Source organism: Molossus molossus, unplaced genomic scaffold (genome assembly GCF_014108415.1).
Source record: "Molossus molossus isolate mMolMol1 unplaced genomic scaffold, mMolMol1.p scaffold_m16_p_16, whole genome shotgun sequence".
Lineage (NCBI taxonomy): Eukaryota > Metazoa > Chordata > Mammalia > Chiroptera > Molossidae > Molossus > Molossus molossus.
In genome coordinates, this window is record NW_023425351.1 from 41,270,516 (window position 1) to 41,290,526 (window position 20,011).

Here is a 20,011-nt window from a genome sequence, read left to right on the forward strand (position 1 = left end):
ATTGAATTAAATACAGTAGTATACCTTACCTAAAAACTAAAGTGTCGTAGTAAAACTTAAATTCAGAAATGAAAAGGCACCTTCTTATTAAGTTTGTTCTTAACACTGTCAGCTTTCTTCATTGCTATGGTTCTGAATCCTGACTACCCATTAGTCATCTAGGAAGCTTAGAAAAACAGCATACATGTATATAAAAAGGAACGTGTACTTGTATACACACACACACACACACACACACCTATGTGTATTTATATATACATACAGACACATGTACATATAACTGCAGACAAATATATATGCACATACATACTGAATGTCTGGCCTCCACCCCTAGAGATTCTGATTTTAATTCATCTGGACTGAGGCTCCAGTGTCTGCCTTTTTTTTTTATATCCTCACCCGAGGACATTTTTACATTCATCTTCAGATAGGGCAGGAGGGAGAGAGGGAGGAAGAGAGAGAGAGAAACATCAATGTGAGAGAGACACATTGATGTGAGAGAGATACATCGACTGGTTGCCACCCACACGACCCCAACCAGGGCTGGGGACAAACTGCAATCGAGGTACGTGCCCCAGGTCTTTCTGGTCCATGGGCTGATGCTTTAACCACTGAGCCAAACTGGCCAGGGCTCCAGTGTCTGCTTTTAAGAAAATTTTCACATAATAAAGCCTAGGAGAAAATAATATGAGGTTGCTTTTTATTTCTAATATTATAAGCAGTGTTGCAATAAACATCTTTCATGCGTGAAAAAACTTTTTTTTCAGTTGATTTTAATATGGAGCCAGGTTTTAGAATTACTGCCTTATACATAGTATATATGTAAATATTTAAGAACCTGTAATTAAGGAGAAGTCTTTATATTTTAAGTGGGTAAGTATTCTGAGTATACCAGAATACTTGCACTTCCTTTGAGTAAGTCATTCTGCTGTTGAAAACATTAGTGAATATATATTAAATTCAAACCTCCCCTTAGTTTTTAAATTAAGTCATTCGTGGTGGTCATTTCACTTTTTAAATTCTTTATTTTTATCTTTCAAGCTCAGGCTATTTAGAGGAAATAATGAGTGATAAATATAAACCGAGCAATCCTAGAAATTTGAAAATAACCCAGTTTTAACAAAAAGTCATGTACCAGTTTATAATCTTTTTTTTTTCTTTAAGTTTCTTCAGGATTGAATGAAAACCTCACTGTAAATGGAGGAGGCTGGAATGAAAAGTCTATAAAACTCTCCTCACAGATCAGTGCAGGTGAAGAGAAGTGGAACTCTGTTTCACCTGCTTCTGCAGGCAAGAGGAAAACTGAGCCATCTGCTTGGGGTCAAGACACTGGAGATGCTAATGCGAATGGAAAAGACTGGGGAAGGAGTTGGAGTGATCGTTCAATATTTTCTGGCATTGGTAAGAAATGTTGGAAATTTTTTAATTCATTTAAAATTATTTATCTGGTACATTATGAATTTTTCAGGAATAGAAAAAGATCCATGAGTAAAAATATTAGTAATGCCATGCAGAAATAATAGTGATGATTAATTCCTCTTAGGTCCTTCATATGGAGCAAAGTGGAAACTAAGTAAATAATAGCATTTATTATTATTTGCTCTTGACTTAGTGCTTTCACATACTTTATCACATTTGATTACCCATGTAGCTAACTGGTATAATTGTATTTTTAATAATGTAATAAGTGAAATGTGTGAGCAGTCTTTTTTATTTTTAGTAGTTTATTGAGTTTAAATAAAAATAGTAAATGGAAGTACAGCTTACAGTATTCATTTATATACTGTTTTATTGTTGGTAAAATGCCTACTTATAACTAATTTTTCCCGAGTTTTAAAGACAAAAATTAGTAGTTGAGGAGCTTTTTTTCTGTTGAAAGCCATCAAGTTAAAAGCAACTTAATTTCAGGGGTGTGTGTGTATATATATTATAGAAAACAAATCCATATTTAATATGGAAAACTATGGAAAGAGAAGGAAAAATCCAGTGTTAACCGCACCAAACAATGTCAACCACTGTTATTTTTTGTATTTCTTTTTATGTTTTTATCCTCACCCAAGGACATTTTTCCATTTTTTGTTCAGATAGAGTGGGAGGGAGAGAGAGGAAGAGAGAGAGAGAGAGAGAAACATCAACGTGAAAGGGATACATCAAGTGGCTACCACCCGCACGACCAAGCAGGGCCGGGGACAAACTGCAACTGAGGTACGCTCCCTTAGCAGGAACCAAACCCAGGTCTCTCTGGACCGCAGGCCGACACTCTAACCGCTGAGCCAAACTGGCCAGGGCAATTTTTTGTATTTCTTTATGGCCTTTTTTTTTTTTTCCTGTGTACAATTTATCTTTACACAATCCAAATCAGATAGGCATTTTTATGTTCCCACCTCCTGCTTAATATTGTAACATAAACATTTTCCTTTTTGTAAGTGTTTTTATTTAATGGCACTGCATAAGCATAGCATAAATTACTATTTCCACGTTATTAGAGAAATAATTTTTCTATATTTTTAGCCATTATAAGTAACATTGCATTGAATATATTTGTTTTGGGATTATTTCTTTAGGATAGATTCTTGGGAGTGATATTGCATTAAAGAGAATATGAATGTTTGCAATGCTACATGACATGTATCAATGTATTTTCTAAGAGAGTTCTAAGTTATATATCAGCATTAGTATGAGAGCCATTTTCCATATGCTAACCATCGTTGGGTATTCTTATTTTTCAAAATCTTTTCTAATTGATGAGCAAAAAAAACATAAATTGTTTTGGTTAACTTTTTAAAATTACTAATGAAGTTGAATATTTTTCACAACTTTCTTGGTCATGTCTATTTCTTTTATGAATCGTCTATTCATGTTCTTTACCCATTTGTCAATGGCCTCTTGGTATGTTTTTTTATTAAGTTGTAATAAAAAAGATACTATTTTTTCTGTTGTGCTTGCCAGATAATTTTTGTTAGTGTATTTCTTTTTAAGTAGAAAAAACTATTTCTCCCTATGTTATTTGCTTTTCCCATCACTTTTAAGCTTAGAATGACTCATTAACTAATGTCCCCAAGAAACAAACTTTAGAATCACTTACTAATACTGTTCCTAAGCTTGTTCTCCCCTCTTCCCCCTGCAATTTTCAAAAATTGTGTCGAAATACCAAAATTTGGAAGAAGAGACGATCCCTAAATTCCCAGCCTCATTTCAGCAAGTGAAGAAAGCATAAATTTCTATGCTGTAAAGCATCCTTTCACAAAAGAAACAGTCAAGTTTTATCAAGTACTGTTAAGAACTATGACCTTTTGAGATATTTACAACTTACTTACTTATGGAAGCTATGGAACATTTTCATAATTAGGACATAAATTAGATGGTGCTTGCTCAGTGTTGCTACAGATAAGAGTTCCTGCCTAGATAGAGTAGGACCTTTGTTGAAAATGAAAGAGAGCTATAAAATTAGGTTTGCTGTGAATTACTGAGAAGAGTCAAGTGTGACTGGCATTATAGATGTATATGTTCCTTAAAAATATTCATATATAAGTAAGAAATCTCTTGGAAATGTTCAGAAGATAACCTGGTTTAGTGGAATGAGCATGGACTACTTCAAATAGATCAATTTGGTATGAATCCCTATTCTTTCACATACTGGCTTTTATGGAATTGTAGGCTAGTTAACCTCCTGTATGAACCTCATATTTAAGTACTTGTGAGGATTTGCTAAATGAATGTCAAGTACCAAGTTTAGTGCCTGGCCCAGAGTTGTAGCCTAAGTATGGTAGATATAATAAGGTAGCTTGCAATGGTAGAAGAGCATAATAGGCTTTGGAAATCAGCCTAAGTTCCGATCTTGGCTCAGCTCTTTTCTAACTGTCAGCAAGTTACTTAACTTCTCTGAAACTTTTCCTAGCAGGGTTGCCCTAAAGATTAAAAGTGCTTGGTATAAAGAGCCCAGTAAATAGTAGACATTCAGTAAATAATAGCTATTGCTATATTAAGTGGTTCTAATTTCTAAGGTTATGAAATATTGTTATCATAGTTATAATCTGTACATATCTTTCAAGTTTCATTGCAAATTGAAGGTTCCAAGTGACGTTCTTTATTTTAACAGCTGCTTGGTCTAGTGTGGATAGGGGAATGAATACCTCTGAACAGAATTCTGCTTCTTTTGCATCTCTCACACTTAACTCTGCTGTTTCTGGTATGTGAAAACAGTCTTTCATTTAGTTAACAAAAAATTTCTGTTTAAATTCATTTTAGCTCTTGCTATTTGAAAAAATAATCAGTGTCAAGTACTGCTATCAATATAATAATAGATATATAATATAAAATGGCAGAGGCCTTAATAAAAGGAGAAGGCAGACCTAAATTCTTAGTCTACAAGTGACTTACTTCCTTTCTGTAGTGGATATAAGAAGTTTCTGTGGCCTAACATAACTGGAAGCGCTTTGGCACACAGACAAGTACAAGTAAAAGGCTTTCCTTTCAGGGTCAAGATACTTTACTGTTTGTTACTAGTGTATTCCTACTCTACTTCTACTTGCAATTTGGCATTTTGTTTCTATTTGCCCTTATTCATTTTAAGTCTATAATGAAGCCTTTCAGGTTATATGGACCCTCACATAATAACTCTACTTGGAGTAAATGTTGGTTAGAAAGTACATTATTACTAATAAACTTTTACAAATTCAGCATAACTTAAATGGATATGCCTATTCATATAGAAGTTATATGTACTTAACAAATATTACTTAAACATGGGAGATGTTTCGTTTGTAATCTTGATTGATGTTGGAATTCATGAACCCAGTGTAATAATTATGTAGTTCCATACTGTCTGGAGTCACTATTCTAAAACAGGGGTTAGCAAACTTTTTCCACAATGGGCCCAATAATAACTATTTGAGGCTTTATGAACCATACTATCTCTGTTGCCATTGTAACAGGAAAGCAGCCAGAAATGATACATAAACAGAGGAGTATATCTGGTTCTGAAATAGTTTTTTTTATTTTTTTTCCCCAACCAACTAAAAATGTGATGCTGTTCTGAGCTCCTAGGGTATGCAAAAGAAGGGGTGGCTGGATTTGGACTATGGGTCATAGTTTGCCAATCCTTGGTCTCATAGACTACATCTCACTTCCAGAGGTGCAAGTTAATTGCTTCCTTCATTTGGTGACTTTGTACAACACAGATACTATTCTCTTCATATATTCAGAGAAAGCAGCATGGGCTGCTAAAGAAATAACAGTGTTATTTCTGTCGCACCTCTAAGCGATTAATGTGCTAATTTTATATGAATTTTTAAGTGTTACTCTGTTAAAATTTACACAGAAATATATATATGTGTGTGTATTTATATATCTGTTTTGAGTGTATCGAGTAGTTATATTAGTGGAATGCTAGTAAAATTAGCTGTAACAGTGAAAATTCATTAGTAAGGACTTTGATCAGAGGAAGTGATTGTGTCTTTTATACTAACAAGTATTTTTCTTAACCAATTATTTGTATCAGTGGCTCTGAATCCAAAGTGAATATCAAAGCCACCTAAGGATTCTGATACATAAGGAAATTCTTACTCAGAAGGCCTGGGGTGTATATATCCTTGATGGAGAACACTTGCATTCTGAAATGAATTTATGGCTATAGAACAAGGGTTTTTGACCTGGCACCCATGAATTTATATGTCCCTAAAACTATATGCAAATTTTTGTGTAAGTTCTGGATGATAGTCTACCACAGCTTTTATTAGATTCCTGAAGGACTATATGACCTCCCCCACACCTCATCAGCACCCCCCCCCCCTTAAGTTTTTAAGAAAGAAAAAACTTAGAAGATAATACAATTGACCTTTGAACAGTGCGGGAGTTAGGGACACTGACCTCCTACACAGTTGAAAATTCACAGTAACTTGACTCCCCCAAAACTTACCTACTAATAGCCTACTGTTAACCAGAAGCCTTACTGATAACATAAACAGTCTGTTAACACATATGTTGTATGTTTTATATATATTATGTACTCTATTCTTACAATAAAGTAAGTTAGAGAAAATTTATTAAGAAAATCATAAAGAAGAAAAAATATTTACAGAATTTTATTTTTAAAAAATTATTAATAAGTGGACCCACACCATTCAAACCTGTGTGAGTCAAGGATCAACTGTATTCTCTTCTCATTAAATGCACCTGAATTTAACTTGGTCTCTATCAGGATAACTCTCTAATCTCTTTGGCTTCTCACTGCCTCAACTCTCTAGAATAATCATTTATCTCTTTCTTCCTTAACTTTTCCTTAGGCACAAGATTCAAGCAAACTGAGACATTTTCTAGTTCTCTCCTTCAGTGTTCTAAGGATATAGGCTGCCCTGAAATATCCAGGATTTCTTTTGTGCTTTATTATTTTCAATTAAGAAGAGAGATAAAATAACTTTTTTGAACTTGTCTTCGTATACAAAGTATAGAACTATTGTTATGAAACATCATTAGAAAATTCCATTTTTAATTTTATTGCATTCGTTTTCATTTAAGGGTCTACTGCTGAGCCAGTTTCTCAGTCTACCACTTCTGATTATCAGTGGGATGTTAGCCGTAATCAGCCCTATATCGATGATGAATGGTCTGGGTTAAGTATGTCCTTTTAAAAATTATCAGTTTTGGGGGTTTTCTGTTTGGTTTTTGTTTCTTTTTCAGACTTTTCTTTCTAGCATCCTGAATTCATGCTTTATGTTTTAATTTCAATCCTACTTTCTCACCTTTTAAATCATAGTAATATAATTTAATACCCAGTGTGCTACCTGTAAACTGACTATTGAATACCTGTAGAATTAAAACTGAATTCACTTTTTATGGTTGAGATGATATTTAAATATAAAATATTCTTAAGCTGCTCTAGTTTTTTAAATTTTGTTTTAAATGAATGCTCTGGCTTTGAATTTGAGGTATACAAGTTTTTTTATTGATAGAAAACCATCTGTTTAGCCTAATTTCTAATAGAAGCATAAGAAAGTTAAAGGCAAGAGTTATTTATTTGTTTTTAAAGAGAAGGGGAAAATAGGTTTTTATGTTCAGAAAGCTCATACTATCTTTTTTGGGTTTTTAATTGGATTTCCCCCCTTCAACTACAAACCTCAGAATTGACTCCTTTCTCAGAGTTTTTTGTTCTGTTATTTATTTAGCATTTACCTTCTAGGATTTTCTACCATTTGGGTCTTTACAAAAAAAAATTGTTTTTTTTAGGAATATGTTTTGTTTCTTCAAGTAGAGTTGAAACTGTCTGAAGTAAGAACTCTCAATCTTTTGTATCCTCAGTACCTAGTGCAGCACTTTTTACACAGGTGTTCAGTAGTAATAATGATAAAAGCAAGTATGTAACTCTGTGCCAGGCACTGGTCTGTCTTAATTTAATGCTTATAACTATTCTATGAAGTAGGTGTTATTTTCTTCCATACTTACCATATTAAGAAACTGAGGCAAAGAAAAGTTATCTGACTTTCCCTGGCCACACAGCTAAAGTTAAGTGGCGAAGATGATATCAAACTTTGGTAGCCTGGCTCCAGAGTTCATGCTCTTAACCACTACATGGTACAGCCTTAGTGATGGTTGTAATCATGAAGGTGAGCTAGAAACACAGCACAAGTATTAGTCTGTATGTTGATTAGTCTCTGTATAGATTAGTTGAAGCATAATTCTTACCGATTAAGGGAGATGAAGTTGGAAAGATAGCTTGGGAGGAATCCTTGAATTGCTGGCTAAAGAAAGATTAGGGAGCTGGGGGTTGGAATTACTACTTCAGAACGTGTATCCTAGTTCTAGTCCTGACTTTAAAATGTACCTCAAATGGCTTAGACTTTGTCACTTATCTTGGAATCTAGATTAATTGAGTTGTAAAATGGAGCAAATAAACTGTCATATCTGCTTCCATAGATTATTGAGAGGTTTTAATGAACTACTGAATGAAAATGAAAGCTCTTTGGAAGTTATAAAGTTCTTATAAATCCGACATATTACAAAGATGTGAAAGCACTATTTTTGGAAAACATAGTCTATCTGTGCTTTGGGAAGAAAGATCAGCTATATGCTGAATAGAATTGAGGAGTAATTATAAGGACAATAAGAGTGATTGTAAGAAAATAGCAGTGAGGTGTCCTGAGCAGCTGTGGGCTGAGGCTGAGGAAAACTGAGCAAGCAAGACTCTAGACTTCTCAACTTGGATAGAACAGCTCCTCTTTCATCCTGCCAAGAATTCTTAAAATAGAAAAAATATGATTGGCTGCTAAAATAGAAGACTAAAAAAAAAAACATATCCACATGACTGTACTTAAAGGAATAAGTATCAGGAACATCACCTTTCTCAAATTTGTTATGCTGTATTGGCAGTCCTTTAAGTCCAAAGTTTCTCTTGAACCTTATTTCCTCTGAATTTTATTTATTTTTTGTTATCTTTAATGTGGCTAATTTTGTTACTCAGTAAATTTACTTTATTTCTTCTAAATTTGTAGAGGGCATGGTTTAGTATTTGATATTACTAATCCACAAAGTGTGTGTGTGCGCGTGTGTGTGCGTGTGTATGTGTAGCTTTACATTTACCAGTGTAATGTGATTAATATATTGACCGTCTGGTTTCAGGCATATAAACATCATTCTCTGATAGAAAGTTATTGAATCTACCCAGGCACTTGAACATAAGGTTAAGATGTTCAAGGCTAAAGTGCAGCATCTCATTTTTCAAGGGCAGATATTAATCTATCAGTTATATTGACCATAAAAGAACCTCATCATCATAACCCTATAAAAAGTCAGATTTTGAATAGAAATTTTTATTTGCACAGCACAGTGAAGAGGTTAAGAGCATGAGCTTTAAGGACTACCTGGGTTTATATCATCTTTGCCTTTGCCCTTAGGCAGGTACATGATGTTCTGTGCCTCAGTTTCATCATCTGTAAAACTAGTAGTCCTCTTCTCCCCACAACAGAGTTGTTGAGAGGATTAAATGATATATTACATAGCACTTAGAATACTGTCCAAAGTTCTGATATTCTAGTAAATATTCAGCATGTACCTTAGCATATGGCTGAAGTTGCTCTCTTCTTCTAGGTGGCAAAATTAGTCTGCTCTGTGGGGTTAATTAGTATTGCATGTTGAAACACTGGAGAATGTCTTTCTAATGTAATTGTTTTGTTTTATTAAAGTTATAACGAATTAAGTTCTGACAAGAAACAACTAACAGCCATTTTCTTACTGAGATAAAATAGAGATTAGCTATAAGATGCTAACATTATTCCACAAGCAAATTAAATGAAAAGACAAATTGCTTACTGTTTTGGAGACAGCTAATATGGTTCTTTGAAAAGACATTGGCAAACTAATGGAATAACTGTGTTTAAAAAGATTATTAGCATATTTAGGCCCATGAATCTTAATAATTATGTATTGAGAAGTCTCCTGGTGACAGTGTTTAGGTGATTGAGCTGTTGTTTTAAAATAGTTTCATTTGATTCCAGTTAATTAAAAAAAAACCTGAGATCAATAAACATGGGAAAATCACCAGTAAAGTTTTATAAAGCCAGTGGAGATTATGCTTCTGTTAATGTTCTTATAGAAGTTAAACCATGGTGCAGTTTAATCCCCAAATTTATGGCCATCTAAGCCTGTAAAAAAATAATAATTTTACTAAGTACTTCACTAGATTTTTATCCCCCATCCCCAAATACTATATTTATTGAGAATAGTTTATATGTTAGTATATTGCCCTTTCACTTGCCTAAACTTGTTTTCTTAATAAAAGAAAATAAATTTTCCTTTCTGGCAAGAGGCCTTAGAGATCTGGCTTATGGACAGCAATTTTTTAAATATGGGTTTCTTATTTGTGCGGTTTAAGCAAAACCAGTGACAGCTTTGGCATTCAAATCTCCTGATAGTATTGTTAATGAATGCTTGGTATAAGATGAGAAATTGATTCTAGACATCTACTAAGTATCTTTATACTTGTAAACATGATTTCTACATTAAGACATACCAAGTGTATCTTATTGAGGGATTTATCAGGATTATGAAAAATAAATGACTGATTGTAATGCCTAGTAGCTTAAAAACTGGTTTGCTATTGTAAAAACAATAGCTACAATTTATTGAGCACTTACTGCATTGCTATGAACTCCTTTACATGTGTCTCATATAATCTTCTCAGCAATTTTATGAAGTTAGTGTATAGGCCATTACAATTAAGAAATTTAGCCCTGGCCAGTTTGGCTCAGCGATTAGAGCGTCGGCCTGTGGAGCAGAGTCCCAGATTCAGTTCCTGTTAAGGGCACATACCTCAGGTGCAGTTTGTCCCCACCCCGGTTGGGGTCGTGTGGGTGGTGACCAGTCGATGTGTCTCTCACATTGAGGTTTCTCTCTCCTCCCCCTCTCTCCCTCTCTATCTGAAGATAAATGTAAAAAAAAAAAAAAAAAAATTAACAAAAATCACAGTTATTAAGTGGTAGAGCAATAGTCATATATAGAACTGTTTGATTATAAGGCCTTTTTTTTTTCACTCCTCTCTCAAGAATATGATTGAGAGACAGATCTTTTGCCTCCCATATGTTCTCTAACCGGGGATCAAACCTGCAACCTAGGTATGTGCCCTGACCAGGAATCAAATCTGCAACCTTTTGGTGTATGGACCATGCTCCAACCAGTTGAGCCTTATGGCCAGAGCTGTAAGGTCCTTCTGACCTCTCTGTTAATCCTATGTAATACTGACTCAGAATACCTGCTTATGTTAGTACATTCCAAAATATAGGAAGAGACTTCCTTTTCGTAACACATTTCAAACTTGTGATCACTTGTTCCATGTTTTTCCTCCACTAAACTGTATTTTGCTTACATTCTCAGTCTCTCCCCACCCTCTGCTGGTTTAACCCCTCTTCCCCCTTTCCACACCCACTGTAACAGAATCTATCACTCTGTCTGTTGTACTTACCTCTCTCCATCCCTGAGTAGAAAGACTGTGAGCTCCATTGGGGGCGGGCAGGGTTATGTCATACTATCTTTGTATGTCAGGTACCTAACTAGCTCAAGTTCTAGTACATAGGAAGTGCTTAATAAGATGAAATTCCTGTAATTCTACTGTTAAGATCTATCTATCTATTATTATGTATTATTTTCTTGTATCTCTTCCTCCTATACATTTGGGATCATACTATACAGGTAGTTATGTCTATGATTTTTTTGTGTGAGGTTTTTCCCAGATCATTATATATTCTTTTAGAGCGTAGGTTTTAAAGCCTTCATTGAGGATGTGTCATAATACCTTCCCTTTAAACAAAAATAATCGAGTTCACATGGAATAGCAAAGAAAATAAGAGTGATGCTGGCAGATTTGTTTTCTTAGATACAGTATTACAAAGTTACATATGGCACTATCCCAGGAATAGATCAGTGGAACAGAAAGAAATTCAAGAAATAGACTGAAATGTATATGAAAGAATTTAGTGTTTGATGAAAGTAGCATTTGGCATTAGTGGGAAAAGATTGGATTTTTTTTTTTTTTTCAGTAAAGCAGTATTAGAATTCTAGACTTGTTAACTATTTAGAAATAAAGTCTAACCTTTGTCATCTTAAACCAGTGTAAATGAAACCTGACTGTAAGTCGTCATTATAGGAGTATACATGCAAGTGTGTTAGACTATCCTGGAAGAGGAGGGAAGGATTGACTGGGAGCTAATTATTTAATCAGGGTAAAGCCAAAGAATGATTTTCCCTTTTAGAATAAGCCAGTAATAGCTCCCCAAAGACGGTAAAATTCAGTGCCTTTTAGAGTAAAAGAAAGGAAGTTAGAAGTCTAAAATAAAAGTTTATTTATGACAATAGGATGATAGAAGCCCAGAAAGTGACTCACATATTCTGGAATGAAGGTGCAAGTATTTAAAAAGGAGGGGAAAAGAAGAGGTTAGTTCTGTTATGACTTAGTGAATTTAAAGAAGAACCTAATCTTGGAAAAAAATAAATAAATAAATAAAGAAGAACCTGATCTTGAAAAGCTCTTAAAGAGGGGAGAGAGTAGAGGGAAAAATGACAGTAGGGGAGCATAATTTTGGTACTGCTATTCAATATTGACTACCTTAGAAAAATAATCAATTACAAAAATGTTGTCATAATCAGGACACACACACATAAAATGACCATTTAAGATCAAGTTAGACATAAACAGTGAAAAGAGCAAATTCAGGAGACTGATAACAAAGGAAATAGAGAGAGTAGAATTAAATAGTTAATTCGTAAGTTTTCTGGAGTTTCTTAGAAATTCCACTTAGTTAGCATATGATGTGCCCTGTAGAAGTTGGGCAAAGGTTTTTTACCATCATGTTATTGGGGTTTTTTCTAGCTTTTAAAATGTGCCTGGGAGAAGGAGCAGTAGTTAAAAGTTACAGTTTAGTTCAACATAAGGAATTTTAGTTTTTGCATTTTAGTTTTTGGCAGAAATGATAGATACCTAATTCACACTGTTAAATTTTAGATGGTCTGTCTTCTGCTGATCCCAGCTCTGATTGGAATGCACCAGCAGAAGAGTGGGGGAATTGGGTAGATGAAGAAAGAGCTTCACTTCTAAAGTCCCAGGAGCCAATTCCTGATGATCAAAAAGTGAGTAAAGGGATTGGTGGGTTTGTTTATTTCTTTACACCCAACTATATTAGAATTTTAGGGGATACAGTCTGTATTATAAGTATATCCTGATTGTTTCAGGGAGGCATTCTGATACTTCAATCATCGTTTGCCTGCATGCCTTCTCCATATCACTGTTGGTTTTTTCCCCCACAAATTATTGAGGACTCTATATGGAAAGCACATTGATAGGAAAATAAACAATAGGTCCTGTTCTCTTATTAGAATTATAATAGCCTACCAACTCATAATGTGTTTTAGAAAAGAGTAAATTGGTTTCCAGTTACAAGATTAAAGAAGGCTTCATAGCAATAGACAAGACTGAGAACATCATGAAAAAGGCACTAAGGCAGGGAAATAGGCAACACATTTGGTGGAGAGGTAAATAGGGCATATGTGTGGAATAAGCTGGTGATGGGATCAATTGTTTATGTGTCTATCTTCCCCCTTCTAGGCTGCATTCCTTAAAGAAAGGGACCATAAAGTTTTTGTTTTTGTAGCTCTAGCGACATACTTGGCATTCAGTTAAATGAATAAATAAGTGAAAGGAAATATATATACCTTGTTACATTTTTATGGAATTCTGTAAGTAATGAGAACCTATTGACAGCTTTTAAACTAGGGATGATCATCACTAGGGTTAGGAAAAATTAAGCTGGATCTGGCAGAAAAACAAGAAGACCAGTTTGGTAGGCTATTTTGTACTTTTTAGGGTAAGCATTAAAGAAATCATTACATGTATCAGGGTAGAAGGAAAGGAAGTAAGTCAATAGCTTTACAAGAGACACAAAAGTACTGATCAAACTTTGCTGCTGGTTGGTTATAGGAATAAGGGTGAAAAGTCAAAGAGGCTCTGAAGATAGTAAGACCATTAATATTCAGCAAACATGAATTGAGCATCTAGCATGGGTCAGGTATTGTGCTAGTGGAAGAACAAAGATAAATAAGACACAATTACTGCCTTCAAGGAGCCTGCAGCACATCAACAGATAAAAGTAATGTTACAGTATGTGTTGGTTATTATGAAGTACTTGCGGGTTTCAGCATAGGCATCCTAGAAATAAAAGCAGAATGTGATGAATAGTACAGTCAGAAATAAGACTGGAGAGGGAGGCAGGGACTGGATTCTAGAAGTCCTTGAATGTCATGTTTTAAATCTTGGATTTTCACCTATAAATAATGGAAGAATTTTAAGCTAAAGTGGTTTTGCTTGTTGGTTGGGTTGGGTTGGTTTTGTCTGGTTTGGTTTGGTTTGGTTTGACTACTGTGATAATCCATGTAGAAAAATGAGTGGAGGCATATGTGAATAAAGGCAGAAAGACCAATTTCGAGGTTGTGTAGTAGTCCAGGACAGTAGTGATAAGAATAGTATGTGGAGCCCTGGCCAGTTTGGCTCAGCGGTTAGAGCGTCGGCCTGCGGTCCGGAGAGACCCGGGTTCGGTTCCCACTAAGGGCGCGTGCCTCGGTTGCAGTTTTTCCCCGGCCCTGGTCGGTCGTGCAGGTGACAGCCACTCGATGTGTTCATTTCACGTCGATGTTTCTCTCTCTCTCTCTCTCTCTCTCTCTCTCTGTTCCTCTCTCTCCCTCCCACTCTACCTGAACAAAAAATGGAAAAATGTCCTTGGGTGAAGATAAAAAAAAAGAATAGTATGTGGAGTAGAGGAGAGATTTAAAATAAATAGAAGTAAAATCAGCAGAGCATGTGATTAGAATTGAATAGAGAAAGAGTCATTAAAAATGCTGCCAGGATAGTAGCTTGGATAACTAGGAGGGTGGAAAAGTGGTGCTCCCAACAGAGAGAATATAGAAGCCAATGCTAATTAATTGGGGGAAGATGATTTATTCAGTTTCAGGTATGTTAAATGTGGGGTGTTTTAGTTATACCTAAGAGAAGTTGGTCATAACAGGTTAAAGCTTAGGGAAAAGACCTGTATTTGGAAATTATTAGTATATGGTAGATAAAACTTTGAGAGTGAAAGAATTTAGGAAAAAAATATGTAGAGCTGAAAAGATGAGTGGAATGAGCATAGAAATCTGGGGAACTCCCTACTTTTAAGGAGAAATAAAAGCCCAAGAACGAGACTGAGGAAGGAGAATTCTGGATCACGGAAGCCGAGACAATTGCTTGTTGGTCATTTAAAGCAGCTTTTTAGAAATCTTGGAATAGAAGCCATATTGTAGTAATTCGGTAAGTGGGGGTTAAAAATAGTAATGATAAGTATAAATTTTTAAGTAAGTTTAGGTGGGAATGGAGGGGAGGTAGTGGATGACAGCAAACTGGTATCAGAAAGGGTTTTGTTGGAAGGTTTTTTTGTATTTTAATGACAGGAGATTTTAGTGCAGGGGCCAGCAGACTTTTTAATAAAGAGCCATACAGTAGTGCAAAACTAGCCATAAGCAATAGAGAAGTGAGTTTATTTACAAAAACTGGCATTGAGCTAAATTCTTTGTTTACATACTCTTGCTTTAACATAGCTGTAGGGAAAGGATCTCGAATAAAGTAAAAGTTAAATATAAATGAGAGAGATTGGACTCATAGAATAAGATCCTGGCAGTAGGGGTGGGGGGACCTTAGGCACATTGTGGGTTAGACTTTAATTGGATGTAGTACCTCTCATCTTCAGGGATCAGAGAAAGGGAGAGGTCCTAATAGGATTACTACTAAGGGTGTAAATAGATGTAGAAGGGGGACAGTTACCAGGTAAATAATGAATTTTAGATTGGACCTACAAAAGCTTCCCAGAGTTGCCAGGGGCTGGGGGAAAGAGGGGTGAATGGGCAGAGCACAGAGGTTACTTAGGGCAGTGAAACTACTATGTATGATTCTATAATGGTAGAGCCATGTCACTGGACATTTGTCTAAACCCATAGAATGTACACCACCAAAAGTGAGCTCTAATGTCAGCTTTGGGCTTTGAGTGATAATGATGTGTCGATATAGGTTCATTGGTTGTAACAAATGTGCCACTCAAGGAATGTTGACAGTAGGAGGAGTCTGTGAATGAGTGAAGTCAGGGGTATATGGAAATCTCTGCCTTCTGCTTAATTTTGCTGTGCTAAAAAAATAATAATAAAGTCTACTTTTTTTTTAAGGTTCCTAGTATATAGTACCTTAGCACACAGTACTTATTGAATGTTTGTACAACTAACTATAACTAGAACTTCTCCATGCCTGATAGTCAGAATTTAACAGTGGAACAACTAACTAAAGACTATCTCATATCATAGCAGTTCTTTTTCTGAGTATATTCAGATATCATCTTTTACATTTCCAAGCAAAAATGGGATGCCTTCTAAATGCCCATTAGTTGGGGAATGGAAAACAAAATGTGTTTTGTTTGTATAATGGCATAGTAGATTTTTAAATAAATAAAATAAAGCTATATTAATATATCAATATTACTAAAATCTCAATGAATGGTGAAGAGCAAGTTACAGAAAGATACAATGATGATACCATTTATGTAGATTTTGTGGGGGTGCATAAGTTCATAGAAAAATTCATTAGATGGACACAAAAGTTCATGATAATGGTTACCCCGAGGGAGGGATAGTGTGGGAGTGGGGTTGAGAAGGGGGTATAAAGGATTTAAAATTTTTCAGAATATCTGAGCTAAAATATGGTTATGGAGTTGATTTTCTCCTTTTTCTCATGAACAAAAAATGGTGTTTTGCCATACAGAACTACATTTCTCTTATGGTTGGATTATAGGTAGTTGAGTTGTATAGCGTTTTGTATTTTGTTTTTCTGTCTGCTAATAATTTTTGTAAACTATTTGGTGGTCCGTGAGACCTCCAAAATCATCCTATTGACTACAGTGCCGAACAGAGAAATAGCAGTTTTTCCTATCATCTCTTCCATCAGAATAGTCTAGGGACCTTGACTGTTAACCTGTGCAGAATAAACAAAAGGCATTTTCATAGAAAATTTAACTATATGTTATGTGTGAAGAGATATCATCAATACTAATTTAACAGTCCTAATTCACTCTTTTTGTCATGCAGAATGTTATTTTCAATGACATTCTCAGATTCAATTTTTTAATTAAGCCTTTTATTTTGAGATGATTAGAAAGTCTCATTTACTTTTAAGACATAATAGAGTGATCGCCTGTACCCTTTACCCAGTGTCTCTCAGTGGTAACATCTTGAAAACTGTAGTATAGTATCACAACTGCAGTATTGGCATTGATACAGTCAAAATACAGAACATTTCCATCACTGCAAGGATCCCTCAGGTTGCCCTTCTTTGTAGCCATCTTCTCTTCATTTCTATCTCCACTCCCTTTCTAAACCTCTAGTAAGTTTGCCCTGGCCGGTTTTGCTCAGCAGTTAGAGCGTTGGCCTGCTGACCAGAGAATCCTGGTTTCGGTTCCCGCTAAGGGCACGTACCTCGGTTGCAGTTTGTCCCCGGCCCCGGTTGGGGTCATGTGGGTGACAACCACTCTGTGTGTCTCTCTCACATCGATGTTTCTCTCTCTTTCTTCCCTCCTCTCTCCCTCCCACTCTATCTGAAGATAAATGCAAAAATGTCCTTGGGTGAGGATAAAAAAAAAAACCTCTAGTAAGTAATCTGTTCTCTGTCTATAATTATGTCATAGCAAGACTGTTCTATGTATATAATTATATATAGTATGTAACCTTTTGGTACTGTTTTTTTCACTGAGCATAATTCTCTAAAGATTCTTCCAGATCATTGTATGTATCATTAGTTTCTTCTTTTTTTTTACTCTTGAATAGTAGTCTATGTTCTGGATATGCCTCAGACTTACAGGCATACCTCGTTTTATTGCACTTCGCTTTATTGCACTTCTCAGATGTTTCATTTCTTTACAAATTGAAAGCAAGACCCTCCACCAGCAAAAAAATTATAGTGCACTTTATTGCAATACTTGCTTAATATTGGTGGTCTGGAACTGAACCTGCAATATCTCTGAGGTATGCCTGTATTTAACCATTCTCCTGTTGAAGGACATTTGGATTGTTTCCGGTTTGGGGCGCTTATGAATAAAGCTGCTTGTATGCAGTCATGTACCAGTTTCCATGCAAATGTAAATTTTCATTTCTCTGGGACAAATGCCTAGGAGTACAATCCCTAGGCTGTGTGGTAGTTTCATATTTAATATTTTAAGAAATTGCCTATTTTCCAGAGTAGCTGTATCACTTTATATTCCCATTGGAAATGTGTAAGTGATCTAATTTCTCTGCATCCTTGCCAGCACTTGCTGTTGTCACTTTTTTCCTCTTTAATTTTTTTTTTTTTTTTTTAATTTTAGAGATAGAGAAGGAAGGGAAAGAGAGAAACATTGATCTCGTGTTCCACTTATTTATACATTCATTGGTTGATTCTTTTTTTTTATTATTTGTTTTTCTTTATTGATTTTTAGAGAGAGAAGAAGGGAGAGGGAGAGATATAAACATCGAAGAGAGAGAACATCAATTGGTTGCCTCCTGCATGCCCCCCACTGGGGATTTGGCCCACAACCTGGTCATGTGCTCCGACCGGGAATCGAACAGGCGACCTCCTGGTGCATGGGTCGATGCTTACATTGGTTGATTCTTGTATGTGCCCTGACCAGGGATCAAATCCACAACCTTGGCATATCGGAATGGTGCTCTAACCAACTGAGCTACCCAGCCAGGACCACTATTCCGATGGGTATGTAGTGATAACTCTTGGTTTTAGTCAGCATTTCCCTAATGGCTAATAATATTGAACATCTTTCCATGTGCTTCTTTGCCCTCTGTCTGTCTTTTGTGAAATGTCTTTTCATCTTTTGCACATTTTCTAATTGGATTGTTTGTTTTTTCACTGTTGAATTTTGAGTGTTCTTTATATAGTCTAGATACAAGGCCTTGATGGATACATCATTTGCAAATATTCTCTCCCACTCTGTAGCTTGTCATTATCTTAACAGGGTCAAATTCAATTTTAATCCAGATGTTTTGTACTTAAACTCTGAAATAAAACAGAATTACCTATCCAATGAGTTTATTTATTTATTTTAGCCCTCACCCAAGGATATTTTTACATTTATCAGATAGAATGGGAGGGAGACAGAGAGAGAGAGAGAAAAACATCGATGTGAGAGACACATCAACTGGTTGCCTCCCACACGACCTGACCAGGGCCGGGGATGAACCGCAACCGAGGTACATGCCCTTGACCGGAATCGAACCCATGACTCTTTGGTCTGTGGGCTGACATTCTAACTGCTGAGCCAAACAGGCGAGGGCTATACAATGAGTTTTTAAAAACCAAAATTTGCACAGCTCTTTAATTGATCTAGTAAGTGATGAACGATGTAAGAAAAAATAGTCAATCGTAGACAATAGGAGAATGAAGTTTCGTGTACTTTATTTTTTTAAGTATGTAATTTTAGATCAGTTTTATTGGTTGTTACTAATTCTCATTTAATATTTAAATAAGACTAAACATAATAAATGAAATTATTTCATAATGCTTTTCTAAACAATGTAAACTAAACCAGTTGGCTCACTTTACCACTTTTGCTTTTAACATTAGGTTTCAGATGATGATAAAGAAAAGGGAGAGGGTGCTCTTTCTACCGGGAAATCTAAAAAGAAAAAGAAGAAAAAGAAGAAGCAAGGTGATGATAACTCTCCTGCACAGGTAGAATATCAAAACAACAAGCTTCATTCATTAAGTACCTACGCTGAAATGTGAAAAGAAAATATACAGATGCTAAGAACATGTAGAGATAAAAGACACAGTATGAGACATCAAATTTATTTGAAAATTCACAGAATATTTTAAAGATTTGTACATCATGCTGTTTACCTGTTGCTCTAAAAAAAAACATTGTATCAAAGTTTTAAACCCAAAAGTGAATAAATAACATTCTCAATTAGAAATCAGATGTATTTTGGTATCTATTGTGCTAAAATGAAAAAGGACGTACCATATTTCATATGTACCGAAATTCCCTTTGAGTAACTGGAATTTAGCAAATTAGAATTTTGGCACAATTAGAAAACCAAGTACATAATGACTGGAGGCTTTCACTTGACTGACTGTCTTGACTTCCACTTGGTATCCTTTCCTGCTCTTCTAGCTTCTAACAGAAACTTTCCATTGCTTCCCCATTTTCCTTTTCATTTCTTTGGTCTTTACTGTCTGGGGAAATTTTTTTAGATTATAATATATATGAAAACAAAGATATTTTCATTTCATACACACTGTATTAGAAATATGCATGGATTTATTTTTGAAAGCACTACATCACCATTACATTACAACTCAGGAAAACCTTATTGCTTACTTATAACCATGTTAGATAATTGTTTTCATTCCTCTAAATGTAGGAGATAGCCAAAACTTCTAGAGGATAGCCTACATACATTTTTCTGTTCTATT

At 35.3% G+C, this 20,011-nt stretch overlaps 1 protein-coding gene across 5 annotated transcripts in view; it reads left to right on the top strand.

Moving 5' to 3' along the window:
- MTDH (metadherin) overlaps window positions 1-20,011 on the top strand; it is a 68,636-nt gene that overhangs the window by 40,075 nt on the left and 8,550 nt on the right. For 3 of the 5 annotated variants that reach the window (XM_036263801.1, XM_036263804.1, XM_036263802.1), the window contains exons 6-10: window positions 1,165-1,401; window positions 4,100-4,189; window positions 6,517-6,615; window positions 12,488-12,612; window positions 19,160-19,267. In XM_036263801.1, the coding sequence (XP_036119694.1) occupies window positions 1,165-1,401; window positions 4,100-4,189; window positions 6,517-6,615; window positions 12,488-12,612; window positions 19,160-19,267 (659 nt within the window). The remainder of the gene's footprint in view (window positions 1-1,164; window positions 1,402-4,099; window positions 4,190-6,516; window positions 6,616-12,487; window positions 12,613-19,159; window positions 19,268-20,011) is intronic. The other 2 variants (XM_036263803.1, XM_036263805.1) reach the window with 2 other exon arrangements.